The 18,890-nt window shown below is 38.3% G+C and overlaps 1 protein-coding gene across 10 annotated transcripts; it reads right to left on the bottom strand.

Moving 5' to 3' along the window:
• Positions 1–523: 523 nt before the first annotated feature.
• On the bottom strand, positions 524–18,154 carry LOC116247373 (eukaryotic peptide chain release factor subunit 1-3-like). Of its 10 annotated transcripts, none has more exons than XR_007572443.1 (5): positions 17,361–18,154; positions 17,033–17,202; positions 13,099–14,497; positions 12,106–12,706; positions 524–2,761 (listed from the first exon to the last, which is right to left on the bottom strand). XR_007572443.1 is itself a non-coding variant. In XM_050075917.1 (3 exons), exons 2-3 carry the CDS (start codon positions 17,093–17,095, stop codon positions 13,181–13,183), a joined length of 1,380 nt encoding a protein of 459 aa, XP_049931874.1. In that variant the 5' UTR covers positions 17,096–17,202; positions 17,361–18,154; the 3' UTR covers positions 524–13,180. The 10 variants fall into 10 exon arrangements, 1 of the variants encoding a protein (XP_049931874.1); XR_007572444.1 differs by having other exon boundaries at positions 12,244–12,706; XR_007572442.1 differs by having other exon boundaries at positions 524–12,706.
• Positions 18,155–18,890: the final 736 nt, after the last annotated feature.

Here is an 18,890-nt window from a genome sequence, read left to right as displayed (position 1 = left end):
ATGCTCAATTATTTTTCTTTTTTTTTTTTAACTTTAGCTAATGATTTGAAGATTTGGCTCCAACCTGTTCTTGTCAATTCACCTCTCCTTCCCCCCACCTCGGGGGTCTAAAGCTACTTCAAGACCTGGATGGATATCATGATATACCTATCAACTAAAATGCTGCATTGACTGCCTGACCAGCTATGATAAACCTGGGCCTGTACTTATTCAAACACGCATGATTAAAAAAAAAAAAAAAGAAACATCAACCACCTCTGCAGGAGTAAGAATATTTTATTTATTACTATAGCAAAGACACCAAAATTCTGATGAATGCCAAGACACGGTGGGGAGCTCCACTCCACATGCACCACGACGCGGAGAAGGCACATAAGTGGCACAACACTCTCAAAACTCAATAACTAAATCTAAACATACGGATGTAGTAGTAGGACTGAAATCTAAAGACTGTTCTCCAATGAAACTGTTCATGCACAACTAAATGGTATCGAACTTTCAAAATTTTTGTATGCAACAAAAATTTAATAAATTTTGATTTGCTCTAACAAAAGAAAATGTCAATCCAGGAAACAAAAGAAATTTCCTCAAGGTCCAAAAATAAATTCTACAAGAGAACCATGGCCCAAATGAACCTCATGATGGAACCAGGAGTTTCATGAAACAATTTCTCGGACATAAGATCTGCAAAATTGAGTTTCATGAAACAATTTCTTGTACATCAGATCTGCAAATGCACATCAACCTCTTACACCATTTCTAAAACACCACAAGGATCAAATTTTCCTTCCCGCCTGCCATCCTCAGCCATGGCAAGATGTTTTCTCTCCTTTTCTGCTTGCCACCTCCTCTTGTGATGACAACTAGCAGCAGTTCACCTGTTAATCCTTCATGACAAGAGCACACTGGAACCATGGCTACAATCTCTCTCCCTCTCTTGCTATCCATTTTTCAGGTTGATGTCCGAAAGCTCTTTCAATTGTAATACAAGCATTAAAAAATACAAGGATTCTTTTTGTAATACAAGTATTCATGTTGACATGAGAAGTGGAGCGGCTTTCCTTCCTCAACATATCCTCATTCTCAATCATAGCAAGCCACCAAGTTGCCCATGACCGTTTTCTGCCAACAGTTTGTTTTAAGTGACGTTTGATAACTCTCAATCTGAAATCCATGAACCTGATGACTTTTTCTCCCAATAGTTCTAAGTGACGTTCGATTACTCTCAATCATGAAATTCATGAACCTGAAGTAGATCTGACATTACATACTTTTGCTTTTTCTGATGTGCAAAAAAGCTGTGCTAAAATTTATGGTTCATCAAACTTAAGATCCACACTTGGATGCTTATTTTACTTCTTTGCATTGAGAAAAAGTAGGATTTCAAATCAAAAGAGGGAGCATCCGATCTTAAAATCCACAGTTCTCAAATCCCGACGATCTCAAATCCGAGGATATCAACGCCCCCACTTAAAAGTTTTGTTCTGCAAAGTTCAATGATATCTTGTATGTATATGCAACATGAGTGTGCGGTGTGCCAGTGAGTGCATAGAATGGTGCTTAAACAAAAGGCATTTGTAAGCAAGAAAGGAAAGGACTTGCCCAGGAGGAATCTAGTGTTCTCAACATGAATAGGAATAAATACCGATGAAAGAAGTGAGATGTAGAGATAAGACTATTAAAATCCAAGAAATGCCTGAAAAGAGAACAGAAAGAACCTATTGATAGCAGTTGATAATCATTATTTTCTTTTCTCGTGTTGACTTATATGATGAGATTTAGTATGTGTTTTCAGAAAATTATAGGTGATGTTTTTTCCAATGCAACAGCTTCAAGATACAAGCAGCCGTGAATCAAGCAGAATATGCGTGAACATCAATTGTAAACATATATTAGAGAATTTAAAGAACTAGCCATAAAGCGCAGCCTGTCTCATAATTTCTAATTTCTACTACCGTCAGAAAGGGGACGAGGTGGGGACTGCTGAGAAGAGGGAGAAAACTTAAGGGAGGAAGTATGAACAGGGAACGCAATCAAAACATTAAAACACAAAGGAGAAAGGAAGAATTAGCAGGGAAAGTAACACCGGGAGAGAGGTGGGAAAAGAAAATGTCAGAAAAAATTTCAGGGATTCAGAGCCTAATCAAGCAAAAGGTAATACTGGCATTTCAAAATGTGCAACACAGGCCCTTGTTTCAAAGTTCGAGAAAGGTGACCGCCCTTATCAATGACAAAAATCAGTTCTTTCTCGATTATGGGCAGAAGGGAGACCAAAGTTTGAAAATTTTTCTCAAAAAAAATCAATAAAAAATAGTCAATTTGCAAATAATTTTCAGTTGAACAAAAGGAGAGCAAAAACAGGAAAAGCAACGAACCGACGCTTCCTAAAAACCAAAGTACAAAAGGTGCCGAATAAGAGAATATCTCAAGAAGGAGAGAACAAGACCTGGCTCCCTGCCCATGGCATATTGGAGAAGGTCTCCAGTGCTCTCCGACCTTACCTCATCACTATCTGGATGCTGCACTTCCATTTTTATCTCCACGTATTCCTAGTCAAAGACAGACCGAGCTTCATTGATGTCAAGGCATTAGTACTTTTGGAACATGAGATTAGTGAGAGAATGTTGCGGCCAAGAAATGCCTTTTACTGCTATTTAATATCAGTCTTTCTCTCAACTTCTCAGGAGCTCTAGAAGGTCGTCAATTTCTCAGGAGCTTTAAATGGTTGTAATCCTCATTCTGGACTAGATCCTAAAGTCTTCTGTAATGAATAAAAAAATTCTCATTTTAATGATTCAGAATCCATAAATTTACTTCATCAAAAATTGGTAAAAGAGTGTGAATTGCGACTACAACAAGGAGTCATTTTGGCACCAAATCTACCGAACAACACTATAAAGATAACGTACATCAGCAGCAATCTTTTCTTAGAGAACGCTCACAAGAACAAGACACTCTAGCCCACTAAATAGTTACCTGAACGATAACTTTACAGGTAATTGGCATCAAGCCCTATTAACCCTGTGCAAAAAACAGATTATACCATGACATACTATTTACATAAAAATAGGAAATTGGAAACCACTATGCCTCACCAAAATTTACACGCAACCAGCAGTCATACTATATCCTCGACATTGCATAAAAGACGTTTAGACCATGATGAAATATCAAACCAGATATTGGGGACATTAGTCAATTATCCTTCCGTATTACATGGACAAAATAAAGCACAAAACTAGTAAACTAATTTATTTTTGAGTTCAATAGTAGAGGAGAAAAAGTACATATAGAGGTAGTAACCGGCTAATCACCAAACTTCAAGTATGTTTTTTGGGATTCAATAAATCTGTATCCTGATAAAGTTAGTCTAGATGGTGGACGAAACCTGGGCATATCCCACCAGAAAAGAACTTGATTTGCCATGAGAAGTGTTGAATTAGAAGAGTTTATGTTTCTAGGTGGCTCTTTGTAATATTAAAGAGTTACAAGATCTCTTTAATATTTTCCGTATTTCTGTTTAGTGTAATATGTAAATATCCTTTCTACCCTAATCTCTTTATAATAGAGATTAGGGTTAGTGAATGATGTACGTTCCTTTCTCCTAGCCTTACGGCTGCTACTCTCTCTATCTCTCTCTCTCTCTCCACATCCAACGACAGGGCTCCAAACCTCACAGCAGCAACATGGTATCAGAGCAGGCGTGACTGGCGACGTGAAGACAGCAGTGGCTGAGCGTGAATTAGGCTGGCGACGTGAAGAAAAAACTGTCGTCGACTTCTCCTCCTCAGGCCATCTCTTCCACCGTCTCCTTCTCTTCTCCCTCTTCCGTCTTCTTCTCCTGCTACACACATTTAGTTTGAGTTGACTATTTTCCAGCAACTGAACCGTGTGGAGGAGTCTATTCACGCTATGAAATCTGCGTGAATAGACTCCAGCCATGGGTGTCTACACATCTATGTTTTATCGCAGCTGGGTGGGAGTCTGCGATGGTTTATGTTGAAAGTTTTTTTTCTATCGCTATTCATGATTAGTGGAAAATAATTTGTGGTACAACAGCGTTAGATACATAAATAGATAAGTTGTTGGTTGCTAAAGACATTGCAAGTAGTGTGGTATTCTTTTTTTGGTCGTTGGATTGTTGGATTTTCTCTTGGATTGCTGGATTTTCTCTGTTGTGGGGTTCTTGGACAGCAGTCTTCTATTTGTATTGCTGGTGCCGTTGGTCTTCTATTTGTATTGCTGGATTTTATCTGTCGTGGGAGTATTGGACAACAGTCTATCGTGGGACTTTTTCACCATCATTAGGTTGCTGTTTTCTGCCGTAGGGTTGCTGTCAACAGTTGGACAACAGTCTATTATCGTGGGGTGTTCAGAAGTTGTGTGGCAAAAGTGTTTTGCATCTAACGTTGCTGTGTGGTGGTGGACATATGTTATTGCTGATCAGTCGCAGTCTTTATTGATCTATATATACATATTCTCGCTTGTTGGTCGTGGGTGATCATTTGTGGGCAGACTTGCAATGGCTGAAATTCATAAAACTGATTTTTCTCATGAGGTTAAAAGTGGAGGAAATCCATTCTCTTATGGTTCTACTATAAAGTTAGATGGATCTAACTATGAGATTTGGTCTCGTGTGTGTATGTTGTCTGTGATTGGACATTAGAAGCAGCATGTTATTGAAGAAAATGAGCCTGTTGAAAAGAGTGGAAAATATAGTTCATGGAAGGGAGATAATAATATTGTCATGTCGTGGATCATGAACAGTGTGCAACCACAGATTGCATCAACTATTGCATACTATACCTCGGCCAAACAAATGTGGGATTTCTTGAAACAAACTTACTCAAATGACAAGAATGTGAGCAAGATATTGCAGGTAGAGGAAGAATTACTTAATTTGCAACAGGGTGACCAAAGTCTTGCTCAGTATTTTGCTTCCCTCAAGTCCATCTCTAGACGACTTAAAGCATTACGTCCCCCATGTCCAACATGCCATAAGACCCATGGTGAACAGTCTATGGTTGCGAAGTTTCTACATGGTCTCTCCTCTAAATATGCAGTAGCAAAGGCTCAGATGTTGACTGGAGCAGAAATCCCTGACCTAGCTGAAGCCTACAACAGACTCAGTCGTCTTGCTGTGACCCTCTCTCCACCCTCTAGTGATCTCCATGCCTCTGCCTTAGCAGCCTCAGGAGGTCATGGACGCCGTTCATTTAGGGAAGAGGCATAGGTCGTGGGTCAGGAGGAGGTCTGGGGAGATTTCAGTGCACCTATTGTAGGAAAATAGGGCATTGGAAGACAGATGTTGGGATAAACATGGTCGTCCTACCGCGGCACCGCCCTTAGGAAGAAATGTTACATCAAAGCTAGGAAAGAACCCTTTACAGTCTTCTATTGGATTTGCCCAAGCAGCGTCATCAGTGGTAGATGAGTCTTCATCTTCTTCTCAACCTAAGACAGTGACTGTGAGCATCAACAAGTCAGAGTATGAGGACTTCTTGGCACACAGATTTATCCAGTCATCGGCCTCTACAGTCATGATAGACAGTGCGTGCTATGTCTGTTAATATTGTCCCACATGATACAGGTACTACTTGGATTATTGATTCAGGAGCATCGAGACACTTTTGTAGTAGACCTTCTATGTTTACTGTCCTGCACTCATTACCTCAGACACGTCATGTAAGACTTGCAGATGGTCGATGGTCACCTATTATGGGTTATGGAGATATCAAGATCTCTCAGTCAGTGTTGTACGTATCGTACAATACGGGGCCGTATCGTACGATACGTATCGTATCGTTTGCAAAATACGATACGATACACCACCTGTATCGCAAATGGGGGTGTATCGTACCTGTATCGTACGATACGTGCGATACGGGCCCCCGTATCGTACGATACGGTGCGATACGGCCCGTATCGTACGATACGGGCTGATTTCTAAAAAGGAGACTTGAACCCAATTTTTTCGAGTTTTTTTTATAAAAACCCACCCCTTCCTCATTTCTAATCTATAGATTGTACCGTTTTAGAAGGAAATCATTGATTTCCATTGTGAAATCATCGATTTCCATTGTGAAATCATCGATTGTCACCGTGAAATCATCTATTAAACCATGGATTTGTGCATGGGTGGCTGATTCCCATTGAGAGGAAATGGTTTTTTTTTAAACCATGAAGATAAAGATGAAAAAGAATGATATTGTTATGAATTTTGATGTCTATGAAGTATGAATGATGAACCGTGAACGTGTAAGTTTATAGCATTTAGCAAAATAATAAGTCTATCATTATCTAAAAGACTAAACCATGTTTTCTATGAAGAATTTACTATTTTTAATTTTTTCTGATTTTTTATGAATTTTTTGATTTTTTTTTTAAATTTTTCTGATTTATTATTATTATTTTTTTTAAATTTACGATACGGTTACGATACGACGTATCTTAAAGCCCGACCGATACGCCTTACGATACGCTTTTTACAACATTGCTCTCAGTCTATGACTATTCCTAATGTGTTATATGCTCCTAAGTTTCCCACAAATCTGTTATCGGTTGGACAATTGATTAATGATTTACATTGTCGTGTTACATTTGACGACTTGCAAACTGGAAAGATGATTGGTGGAGGCTATGAGAAAGGGGACATCTACTTTATGTCGGATCCAATGGGTATTGCAACATCATCGATCACCTCATTGTCCTCCTCCTTCCAATGGCATCTCAGACTTGGTCATCCATCTGTCTCCAAGTTCCGTCACCTTCTTCCTCATCTTTCAGTACCAGAGTCATTTCAGTGTGAAGCCTGTCAACTAGGCAAACACACCCGTAACAGTTACTCATCGAGATCAAATAGTCCAGTTGTGGACTATTTGATCTTCATGTTGATGTGTGGGGTCCTAGCAAAGTTGCTAGTAGGTCAAGATTTTGTTATTTTCTTGTCATTGTTGATGATTATTCTCGAGTCACTTGGGTCTTCCTTTTGAAAGAAAGGACTGAAGTCGTATGTATTCTCAAAAACCTTATTATTGAAATAAAGACCCAATTTGGTATTCTTGTTAAAAGCATTCGCACTGATAACGCTCTTGAGTTCAAGACATCTACCTTAATGAAGTTTTACTCTGATAATGGCATCTCTCCCCAGTTTACTGTTAGAATTTATAATGTAAGTATACATACATGTTTTTGTATCTACTATCATATATCTTAAACTCCTAGCAGTTTGATGTATGATTTGTATATATAAATGTATGTGTGTATGCATAGGACTTTTTGTAACTTTTTGTATTTATTTTGTCTTTATTTTTCATGCCTTTTTCTAAACCTTTTTCTTTTCCTTTTTTATTAAGAAAGGAAGTAGCTGTTGGGAGTTCCCAACGGCTAGAAATCTAGTCGTTGGGAGCCCCAACAGCCACTTCCTCTTCCTCTTTTCTTCCTCCTTTCTTATATACTTCCTCTATAAATAGGGCACTTGGGACCTTTGTTTTTTTAAGGCTTTTTGGCCTCTCTTGTGTATTCTTCTCTTGAGATTAATATACTTGGTATCTTCTCCTCAAGTTTGAGGTTTGACTTTGTATTATCTATTGAAGTTGTTGGGATCTTCAAGAGTGTATCTCTTGAAGCATTTGCATTCTCGAATTTGGGCCTGATTTACATTTGCCTGATGAAGTTTTACTCTGATAATAGCATTTCTCCCCAGTTTACCTGTCCTCATACCTCCCAACAAAATGGAGTAGCTGAGCCAAAACATCGCCAACTTTTAAATGTGGCTCGTTCCCTAATGCTTCATAATAATTTACCTGCATACTTTTGAGGAGATGCCATCCTCACTGCCTAGTACTTGACCAATCATTTACCATCCTCCTCCATTGACAACAAGGTTCCCATTAAACTTGTGCATCCACAACGACCCTTGTTTCTCGTGGCTCCCAAAGTATTTGGTTGCACATGCTTTGTTCACATACTTTGAGCCACACGTGATAAATTGGGTGCCCAAGCCATTAAGTGTATCTTTATAGGCTACTCCAGAAACCATAAAGGCTACAAATGCTTTGACCCCTTGACTCAAAAGGAGTATATCAGTGCGGATGTCACATTCTTTGAGTCTAAACCTTATTATAGCTCCTCTCCTATCTCTACTGAGACGCCACCGTCGCCACACCTACTACCTATTCCTCCTATTTCTTTGGAGTCATTTCCTTTTGAATCTCCTTCTAAAGAATCTTCGACTGTAGTGCCCAAGTTTCGTGATCCTCCGCTGATTTACACACGTCGACAAGACCCCTCTCATGATCCTTCACCAAGCGCTTCTCAGAAGGCAAACGACAATGTACTCTGCATCTTATATCTCATTTTGTGTCTACTAACGGTGTTGGTAAAAGTATGCAACAGTTTATTCAAGCCCTTACTACTCATACAGTTCCTACATGTCACCAGCAGGCTTTATTAGATACCCAATGGAGACAGGGTATGCAAGATGAGATGGATGCATTAGTTCAACGAGGCACCTGGGAACTTGTTGATCCTCCTCCTGATTGTGACATTGTTGGCTCTAAGTGGGTATTCACAGTGAAATATAATTCTGATGGGTCTGTCGAACGATACAAAGCTCGGTTGGTTGCTAAGGGCTACACGCAGACCTACAGAGTGGATTTCTTTGAGACATTCTCTCCGGTTGCTCGGTTGGGAACCATTCGTCTTATTATTTCTGTGGCTGTACACCATGACTGGCACATGTATCAACTTGATGTCAAAAATGCCTTTTTGTATGGTGATCTCGATGAGACTGTCTATATACAACAACCACCAGGGTTTGAACGACAGGGGGAGTGTGGAAAAGTGTGCAAACTGAAGAAAGCTATTTATGGACTCAAGCAGAGTCCTCATGCGTGGTTTCACAAGTTCTCTGAGGTAGTCTCAGAGTGTGGCTTTGCGAGATCTCCTCTTGATCATTCTCTGTTTATCAAAAAGACTTCTCGGGGTATCATCGTTCTAGTGGTCTATGTTGATGATATTATCCTGACAGGTGACTCCCATCAAGAAGTTTCTGATACAAAGTTATTTCTTCAAAAACACTTTGTGACAAAAGATCTTGGTCCACCACGGTATTTCTTGGGAATAGAGGTTGCTCGAAATAGAGATGGTGTCATTCTCTCTCAACGGAAGTATGTTCATGATTTATTACAGGACACTGGGATGCTAGGAGCTAAACCGGCTAATATACCTATGAATCCACGCATACATCTTCATGATGACCAAGGAGAATTAGTGGATTCTCGATCATATAGATTCCTTATTGGAAAACTTCTCTATGTTACTGTGACAAGACCAGACATTAGCTTTGCAGTGGGAAAGCTAAATCAATTTATGGAAAAACAAAGGAAAGTTCACTAGGATGCTGCCTTGATGGTGGTTAAGTATCTGAAATCATCTCCTGGCAAAGGCCTTTTATTCACAAAAGGCAAGACCTTGGAAGTGGAAGCCTATAATAATGCTGACTATGCTGGCTCAATCGAAGACATGAAATCTACCACAGGATTCTGTGTATTTGTGGAAGGCAACCTTATATCGTGGAGAAGCAAAAAACAAGGGGTGGTGTCAAGATCTAGTGCAGAATCCGAATATAGAGCTTATGGCTCAAACTGCAGCAGAACATACTTAGGCAAGATCCATGCTATCTAGCCTAAGTGTGTCGATTCCGCTTCCCATGAAGATGTATTGTGACAATCAAGCAGCCACATACATTGCAAACAATCCAGTTTTCCATGATAGAACGAAACATATTGAAGTGGACTGACATTACATTCGGGATCTCGTTCAAGATGGAACCATTGCCACTATTCATGTCCCTTCAAAAGATCAAACTGCAGATATCTTCACCAAAGCTCTCCCTATTGGTGATTTTTTTAGATGTTGTGACAAGCTGAGCATGTTTAATATGTATGCTCCAGCTTGAGGGGGAGTGTTGAATTAGAAGAGTTTATGTTTCTAGGTGGCTCTTTGTAATATTAAAGAGTTACAAGATCTCTTTAATATTTTCCTTATTTCTGTTTAGTGTAATATGTAAATCTCCTTTCTACCCTAATCTCTTTATAATAGAGATTAAGGTTAGTGAATGAAGTACGTTCCTTTCTCCTAGCCTTACGGCTGCTACTCTCTCTATCTCTCTCTCTCTCTCCACATCCAACGACAGGGCTCCAAACCTCACAGCTGCAACAAGAAGAACATGGCAACTAAGCATGAACCGACCACAGCGCAAACCATCCACTTGCCAAAATTCAAGGCTTACATGTTCCCTAATCTTTTCTTCTTTTGTAGAGTTTCCAAAAATAATAATTTTCTAACACACTTTAAAAGTTTCTTTGTTACCAAGGTGCAATACACTGGAAGTCACCTCAAGCACTATAAACAAATTCAAGCTACAAACATGAGAACAAGATAGTTCCAGAAACAAGACCACACATAATTCAAAAACATTTCATGGTTTTTATGCAAAATAACGGCAGCAACTGGCAACCGTAGGTTTAAATGAAGTCAGGGCCTGCAGCTCAATATTATCAGAATCAAACCGAAATGAATCGGCTGATTCAAATTGAATCAGTTCATGGTCGACCCAGAGGTGATTTTTAGCTAATTCACAACCAGTTCACTGAAATGGTAAGTCTCCCCAATTTGGTTCCTAAGCAGTAAGATAACAATACTCACTGAAGGATTCCTCACCTAGGCTGTTGTGATCAATGTGTAAAAGGTTAGATATCAAGCAACATTTTTGCAATTGAAAAAACTATACGCCATTCCACATTCCAAGTTTGTTTTCGTCCTTTCAGTCCTCTATGTCTTCCCCAGTGTTTTGAGCCATTTTATATATATGTAATATATAGATGGATGAAGAATATGTAAAGGTACAAGAATATGAAAAATCTTGAAATTTTATGAGCATCAATTATTGAAACCCTGTAAATCTAATTTATACATCCAATTTGCATCAATTTCTTTTTAAATTCTATAAATTTTAACAATTAACATCTACCTATGTAGTAGATTAAAAAAAAAAAAGCACTTGTACTGCTTCCGATGCAAGGTTGCGGGGAGATGGGTCTTCCTAGCCTTTACCAATCAAACAAGAGCTGTACCACAAAAACAAAAAGGACCAGGGTGGCAGAACTTGTACTGCTTGAGACCAGGAAGACGAGTTAAATTAGAAAGCAACCACAGAATGTCCCTATATATATTAGGAGGGATATTTTTCTGAGATCTAGTTATTGTTAACATGCTCCCTCCAATTTGCAATAAATCCAGTGTAGAAAATCCTTTGCTGCAACAGACCTTCTCTTAGATAATCATTTCACAATGTTTGAGATTGATACGTTAAGTACGTTTAAGTTATTTTTTGTTATGTATGCAACTTGAGTTTTTAGTTGTACTATATGGATTCCTTCTGCAGTGTTATATACTAAACTTGGATATTAGCTTTTACAAATGTTTCCCAAATATTTTTGGTCTTCAAATGGACCCAAATTTTTATAATAATAATCTGCTCCTAGTTTGCACCACGTTTTATGATCCCTTAGAAAATAACTTCCCTTATACCGTATTTATTTGAGAAGTTTAAAATTGGAGACAAGTCGTACAGAACATGGAAAGACTAATGGGAACTAGTGGGTCCAAGTCGATTGACTATAAATGAATAAACAAATGTAATTATATGGAAATAAAGACAAAAACATATATGACCATTAGAAGAGTTGCACACACACACACACATCCACATGAACACATTTATACAGGTCAAAAACTACCCGCTGATCAATGAATAAGCTAACTAATTAACTAACTTGGCCAACTTGTTGCTGGTATGAAACACAGGTTGGACGATAGTGGACTCAACCAACAGTCGATATTTTGAAAACTAAGCTTATTCCTAATCCTTCAAGTTACCTCCTACCAAAACAAAGTCTAAATCAACATTCAACAAGGTGACAACCTATCTGGCAACAGAAAATAATGAAACCCGAAAACCACAAAGTTCTACATACGAAAAAAAAGGAAGGCAAAACCAAAACCTGCACAAGCATTGCAAAGATCAAATCATATAATTACCTGTTTAAACACAAATCCAGAGACCAGTTTGACAATAAGACCCAAATAGCAGTGAGCAAAAAAGACCCTATACCTCATATTCTGACTCCAAAGCGTGATAATAAGACCTAAATAATAGTGAACGCAGAAGACCAGTACCATAAGGCAGCATGATGAATAAGACCCAAAGAAAGGTGGGTGTGGAGAGACTACACAGCTCCATTGCACTGTCTTCCAAGTTACAACTCCAGCAGCCAGAACAATGATAAGACTCAAATAACAGTGGACAAACAGTCAACACATAAGACACACTACCACCACCTGCTCCCTAACTTCAGAGGCCAGCTCGAAATGCTCAACAGACGGTCACCATAAAGGACACTATACCCCTCTTCCTAGGATACTAAAGATGCTGATAATTGATGGAGAGATCCTAACATGGGGCTCATCTATGGCAAACTTTCAGATATCATGCATAGACTCCATTTGTGGCTAATAAACTTCTAGTTGTGAAATTGTCGGCCCTTGTGCAGTGAATATAAACCCTTATGATTATGATGTCGGGGTGAAAGATACCAGCATCTACAGCTTGGATAATAACTTCTGCTTACCGTCAACCGTTCTGCTAAAGCCAAAAAAACATAAGTTGTTAGATGCAAATGAACATATAGACACAGAGACGCGTAAAACCCACAAAGTTCTCAGGTGCTTGACAAATCTCAATATGAACACTTGAAATAAGAACCTATTGTTTAAAATACTGGCTCTGCGACTCCACAGTGATAACTAAGTGTCATATAAATAGAAGTAGACATACTTTCATTTTAAGAACATCTTGAACAGAACAATATACTATTAAAATAGAAAAAATTTAAAGACCAGAATACACTATTGCATGATTAAGAAAAAAGGTGTCCATGTCTGATTAACTAATTCAGCCATGACAGAACTTTGGTTCAGTTTGTGTGAGGGACTCAGTAAGCACACAGGAACAAGATGAAAGAATACTTTTACCAGGTGAGACTAATTAAGCAGCTTTGGCTAACCGCTGCACCTCTGTCCAGAAGTTGGTGCCCTGAGTGAAGTTCATCGCATGTCATTCTAAGTCATCCTCATCGCCAGAAAGGCCATCAAATGACCTCAAATCAAGTTGATAGCGAAGGAGACCACCAATACCACCAAATCCTCTGCAGAACTGGGAGCCCTGTTGAGATTTGTTTGTAACAAATTGCAGAGTGCATCCAAAACGCTTGTACTCATCCGCAAACCACTCCAACAGAGGCATCTTATCAGCTACTTGAAGAACAGTTGATGAAGCCTTATCAATGAAGTTGTTCTGATCAGCCTCTTGTTCTTTAGTTAAATGCTTTATAATAACATCCCCAGTCACATTGTTCTTAAGTGTTAATCTGTCAATGTCCACATTCTCCCAAACAATTAGGGTGTCAACTGCACCCATTTCCAAAGCCTTCAATGTGTCATCCACACCAAAGACATATTTCCCCGTGTCCTGACTTATCTCCTCAAAGTACTTCCCTATCAATTTCTTTTCCTGTATAAACTTCACATTAGATAGGACCTCTGAAGACAATTCAATGGCTTGATTGAAGCCACTCTCCCCTCCATAAGAAACATCAACAACATTTAACACCTTTTCCTGTAGTCGTTGATCAAACATATGAGATTGGCTCAACTCTGTCTTGAAATCTGCAGATCCAGCTAAAACAATACCAGCAACATTGGGCTGACTTTTAGCAGGATTAATGAAGAATTGTGTAGCATACTCTGCAGTCTTCCTCACATAATTATGGCGCTTCTCCATCCGAAGACGAGCAAAACGAAGAGCAGATTGTCCTCCTCTTCCATGCTTCTTAGGAAGATCAACCTGAAATTGGTGAAGAACCTCACGAGAGTTGCCACTTAATGTGCCAAAAAGTGCTCCATTTCCATCCATGACTATGAAACCAAACCTTTCATCAGACTCTATCAGTTCATTCAGTGCCTCAGTATGGAATTTGTTATCACAAAGATAAAGAGAAGCATTGATAGGCCTGAATGGTTCAAAATCAATTGTAACCTTCTTTTCTTTCCCATCTTGTGTGACAATAGTTCCAGTGTATAGTACCAGTCCATTTGGAGGAACCTTGTTGTAAAGTTTCAATCGCTGCTGAGCAGAGGTAATGGCACCTAATACAGACTGGCGGTTTACTCTACTCTTAATATTTGAGGCAGTTCCAAATTCATCACCTAGCATCTTATTAACTCGAGATATTTGATCCCGTGGTGGCATAATCAAAGAGATCATGCTGGTTCCATTTCCTCGAGCAGCTTCGAGAGCTTTAATCAGCTTTTTAACCTTCCATACTTCTATGTTCTTATCTGTTTTTTGAACGCCAGCCATTGCAAGAGAGCTCTACAGATAAGTTGAGTTCAGAGAAGCTGATTACTACCTTTTTAAAGTTAATCTGCATTGGCATAGTTAGGTTAAGCAATTGAGTCACAAAATTGAGAAGGTAATCTGGAACTGCAAAAAAGCGTTACAAACTTGACCACTTTTGCACAGCCCATCACCAAACAATGTAATGGCTATAGCTAGCTTGGAACACAAGAGGGAACCAGAGTCATTGAGTATACACTTTTCATATAATATCATATAGATACACATATTAGGACAGTAGGACACACGAACACACCCAACCATAACAACAGACATCATTTCAAAAACATACTAATAGAAACATCAAATATGCGAAACCAAATTGAAACCGAAACATGGTATGAAACACAGGTAAATTTAGAAGGGAAAAAAAATCAAGAGAACCGAGAGAGACATGCTGTCCTAATGCCATATAAAAAACAAAAATACAGATACTAGCAAAAATGTCCTCATGGCATAGCATGTAGCATCCAACAGGAAACCCTACGGCATCAAAATTTTTACCACTGCAACTTTAACAAGGACCAAGTCCATTTAAAAAAAAAATGAAACAGAAAACCATACGAATAACAAGATAATTGAAAAGTATTTCTTCAAAAAAAAAAAAGGGACCCCATGAAGAGATCATTAGCAATAGCCTCCGGTTAGTTTACCCAAAGCAAAAATAACATGTGCCAAAAAAGTGTGTTTTTTTAGAAGAAAGATATTTCTGTGCTAGTAACATGGACACCTCTACAGAGGCGTCGCACCTGTGTCAACTTAATTGGCTTTTTGTAATTTATAAATTATAAATCATGAACACAATCATGCATTTTTTGTTTGTTTAGAATCCTAATAAACATGTGTAGATATAGATAAATATATATATATATATATATATATATATATAAATATATATATATACACACATCCATATTTATTTATTTATTTACATCCATTTTTATGTATGGCCGTGTCCCTGCACCCATGATTATTGAAATTGCTCTGCACGTGTGTCCGCAACCCACACCCATATCCATATGATGTAGCTTCTCTGCTGCAAAATGTTCAGTTGATCTAAATATCCAAAGAAACAAGCTTAAATCCAACTAAGTAGAGATCATTTATTTATTACATCTTCAAACATTACTGGTATGACAGTACTTCAAGCAACGAAAGCCAAATGTACCTGACAGACCCCTTTTTCTTGAAGTTGAGCTTAGCCATATTCTAACCATTAGCATACCAAGTTGGCCATATCTTTAATTTTCTATTCACGTCACCATAATCAGAAGTCAGAACCAAGCAAAGACTCCAAAGTCCTAGAGAAATTAGACCATTTATAACTGCTGGAGGAACAATTTGAGTTACATTGATATGACATGAACAGAAGGGGACAGATTGTATTTAGTCTGCACAATTGTTCTCAGCAAACATTCTGATATTTCCTTTCAAAATATCAAAAAAGTTGGAAACTATAAGATGTCAAATTAAATTTTGCATTTGAGAAGAAAAATATTAATAACCGTAGAAAAAATCTCATGATGAACCTTAAAACTTGTGGCTATTTTGGAAAATCTCAAGAAGTGACGAGTTTAGGGAAAACAGAGGAAATGTTTAGAGAACTAAAGTAATGCAATCGGATATGGAAGAAAGAATAAGTTCGCCAGAGAATAAATAATATTATTTTTGTTTTACCCTTTCGTGATATCTTATCAAGATAACAGATATGGCATAAGGATGTATTTCACTCCCTTCAAGAAATATATTTTCATATTGGAAATAAATCTGGAGCAGAAGGAAGATGAGAAAACAAAAGGACAAGATGATAATAGAACAAAAAGCTCTTCTAATGGACACCAAATTGGCTATTCAAAAATCCAAATTACTCTATAATTTTTCTCTAGCAGAGATAGTTGCCTTTCTATTTCTCAAGTAAATATTAGTCAAAATCACCAGACATAGGCAAGCTCATCAATTGGCTTTGAGAAACGAGATACAGCGTCGCGCCAGCAGACCCAAGCATATAGACAGAGCCTGTAAAGGTAAGAAACATAAGCCAACGGAAGGATAGTGATTTCATCTCGGGAAACAAGTTTCGATTGGCATAGTAAATCACGTTACAGACTGAGCGAGTCTGCTAGCACGAAACAACCATCCTGACCCATACATAGCCATGCTACTGACAGGACTTTGATGGGTTAAAAAATCCTACTCGTATTTCAAACCAGAACTGTTGGCTTCTCCTTCAGTTCATCTGTTTCTCAAACAATAGGTATTTGAAGCTGCAGATGGTAAAGGTTTAAGTTTCATCTCCTAAAAGAGAAGACCACTAAGTCCTAATTTCAGTTAGAGAAACATTCATCATGAGAAACTCATGATTCCCAATCGCATAAGATAATAAGTCATACACAGGAAACATGAAAAATTAGCCGAGTTTTTTTATTGAACCAACACCGAAACAAATTCACCAGGTCACGCCAACTGCAGCCGATCGAGTGGCCTTCAGTTTGTAGACCCATGAGATCCTACCTGTCCACTAGATATTCCACTTAAGATGCTATCCGTTAGATTCAAATTTGTGCACAGGGACATTCCGGCTTCCTGATATGACGAGACCCGTGGCAGACGATCGGATATCTTTGCACACAGATCTGTAACTTTTGATCCTACTCTCCTCCATCAAACGGAAGTGCATGGAACTGAACACAGGAACTGAAGTAAAGATCCACAACACAAATAACTCACCGAACCATAAAAAGAACAAATGCACAACATAAAGTAACACACGCCCTCAGAATGTCATGGTACAGATAAAAGAACCATCAACGAAAACTGTACCAAACTTATAAGTACTCACCACCGCCTTCTTCTCCTCTTCTCCTTCTCTCTTCCCCGGTTGAGCTCAAAAACGTAGAAATCCCCACCCCCCACATTCTCTGCAATTTATAGGGACAAATGGCGGCAAGCAGGCAAAGAAGCCCGCAACACGTCTCTTTTCTTAAAGAATGAATTTATCTTCTTCATTAACAACTAGAGGACTTCTTCAAGAACATCCTTGGCTTGTGTAAAATTAACAAATCCAACCTTCCCATTGCTGTTAACAAAATACCCACATAGCAGAACATAGTTTTATCGTCCAGTGATATGATAGTATATTTAGACTTCACATTGAGTTTTGAACCTTTTCAAAGCCTCTGCGAAAACATAATGTTTTCAAAACACCTTTTCTTTGGATTTAAAACTTAAAATCCCACGATCCTTTTAAGAAAAAGGTGACGAAGTTCATCCGAATAGAGCCTTGATCGGGAAAGAAGATTTTTAGCTTGTAGCCTTCTGAGAAATTCTTCTTTCATCTCAAGAAAAAGAATGTGAGGGAACAACTCATTTCTCTCTCGCGGTTAACAAAGAGACGTGGTTGGTCATCTACTCCACTGAAGCATCGGTCTTGCTTTCTATGGATTAAAGCCATGTGTTGGCAAGCTGTGGGGAATTGGGTTCCGGACGGCGACGCGTGGTTGTCCAGAGAGACGCCGGAGGACACACCAACCAAGGCAATTGAAGGCGCAATGAATCAACTTTAAGTCGGCACCACTTCCCCCATCAAACAAATCCTCCTACATTCATATAAGAACTGCAACTTATCAAGAATGCAACAGGAAGGAAAGGACTGTGGCTCAAAACAACGACTGATTACAAATTGAGGTCATGAGTGTTTTCGAAGAGGGCCAAGAGACTGAATGTAAGGGACTTATCAGCTTCTAAAATACTTGAAAGTAGTTTGATTATCTTAGATTCTAAAGCCTAGTGAATTAAAATCTTGAGATGTTAATTTCGTTCTTTTCAATGTCAATTTCTGTTTATAAAAGCCTAACCATTTTAACTTAATTATGGGTTTGTGAGACAAAACCGTTTTCCATAACAAAAAAAAAAAAAAAAAAACAGGATAGGGGGAGGGAGAAACGAAAATTGTCGTCAAAAATAGATTTTTTCACATAATCAGTTTCGACTTTAACACAAACATTCTTTAAACTATGGATCTGATTTGGATCGAAATTGAATCATTCTGAAAAAATTAAGAATATAAAATGAAAAAAATCATATTTGATTAAGAAAACGGATTGGATTCAAATTTAGGAAGGACATCTGATCGGATTTAGATATATATAAATGCCCAATCAGATTCAGAATCAAATCGGATTTAGTTTCAAATAAATATCATACATCTAATGTCCCTAGGTTTTGAAAGTCAGCCTGATTTGGTTTAACATTTGAATTTAGATTTGGATAAGAATTTAAATAATGAATTTGAACCAAATTCAAATTGTTAAATTAGATTCTGGGTTTGAATTCAGATATGACTTTTGTTCCTAAACATCCAAACCCAAAA

This window comes from Nymphaea colorata, chromosome 2 (assembly GCF_008831285.2).
Source record: "Nymphaea colorata isolate Beijing-Zhang1983 chromosome 2, ASM883128v2, whole genome shotgun sequence".
Lineage (NCBI taxonomy): Eukaryota > Viridiplantae > Streptophyta > Magnoliopsida > Nymphaeales > Nymphaeaceae > Nymphaea > Nymphaea colorata.
This window is presented reverse-complemented; position numbering and strand designations above follow the sequence as displayed.

Coding starts and splice junctions, on each gene's coding strand:
- LOC116247373 (XM_050075917.1), bottom strand. CDS start 17,095: ATGTCCCTGTGCACAAATTTGAATCTAACGGATAGCATCTTAAGTGGA. Junction 14,498..17,032: donor GTGGAATATCTAGTGGACAG/GTAGGATCTCAT, acceptor ACTTATCTGTAG/AGCTCTCTTGCAATGGCTGG.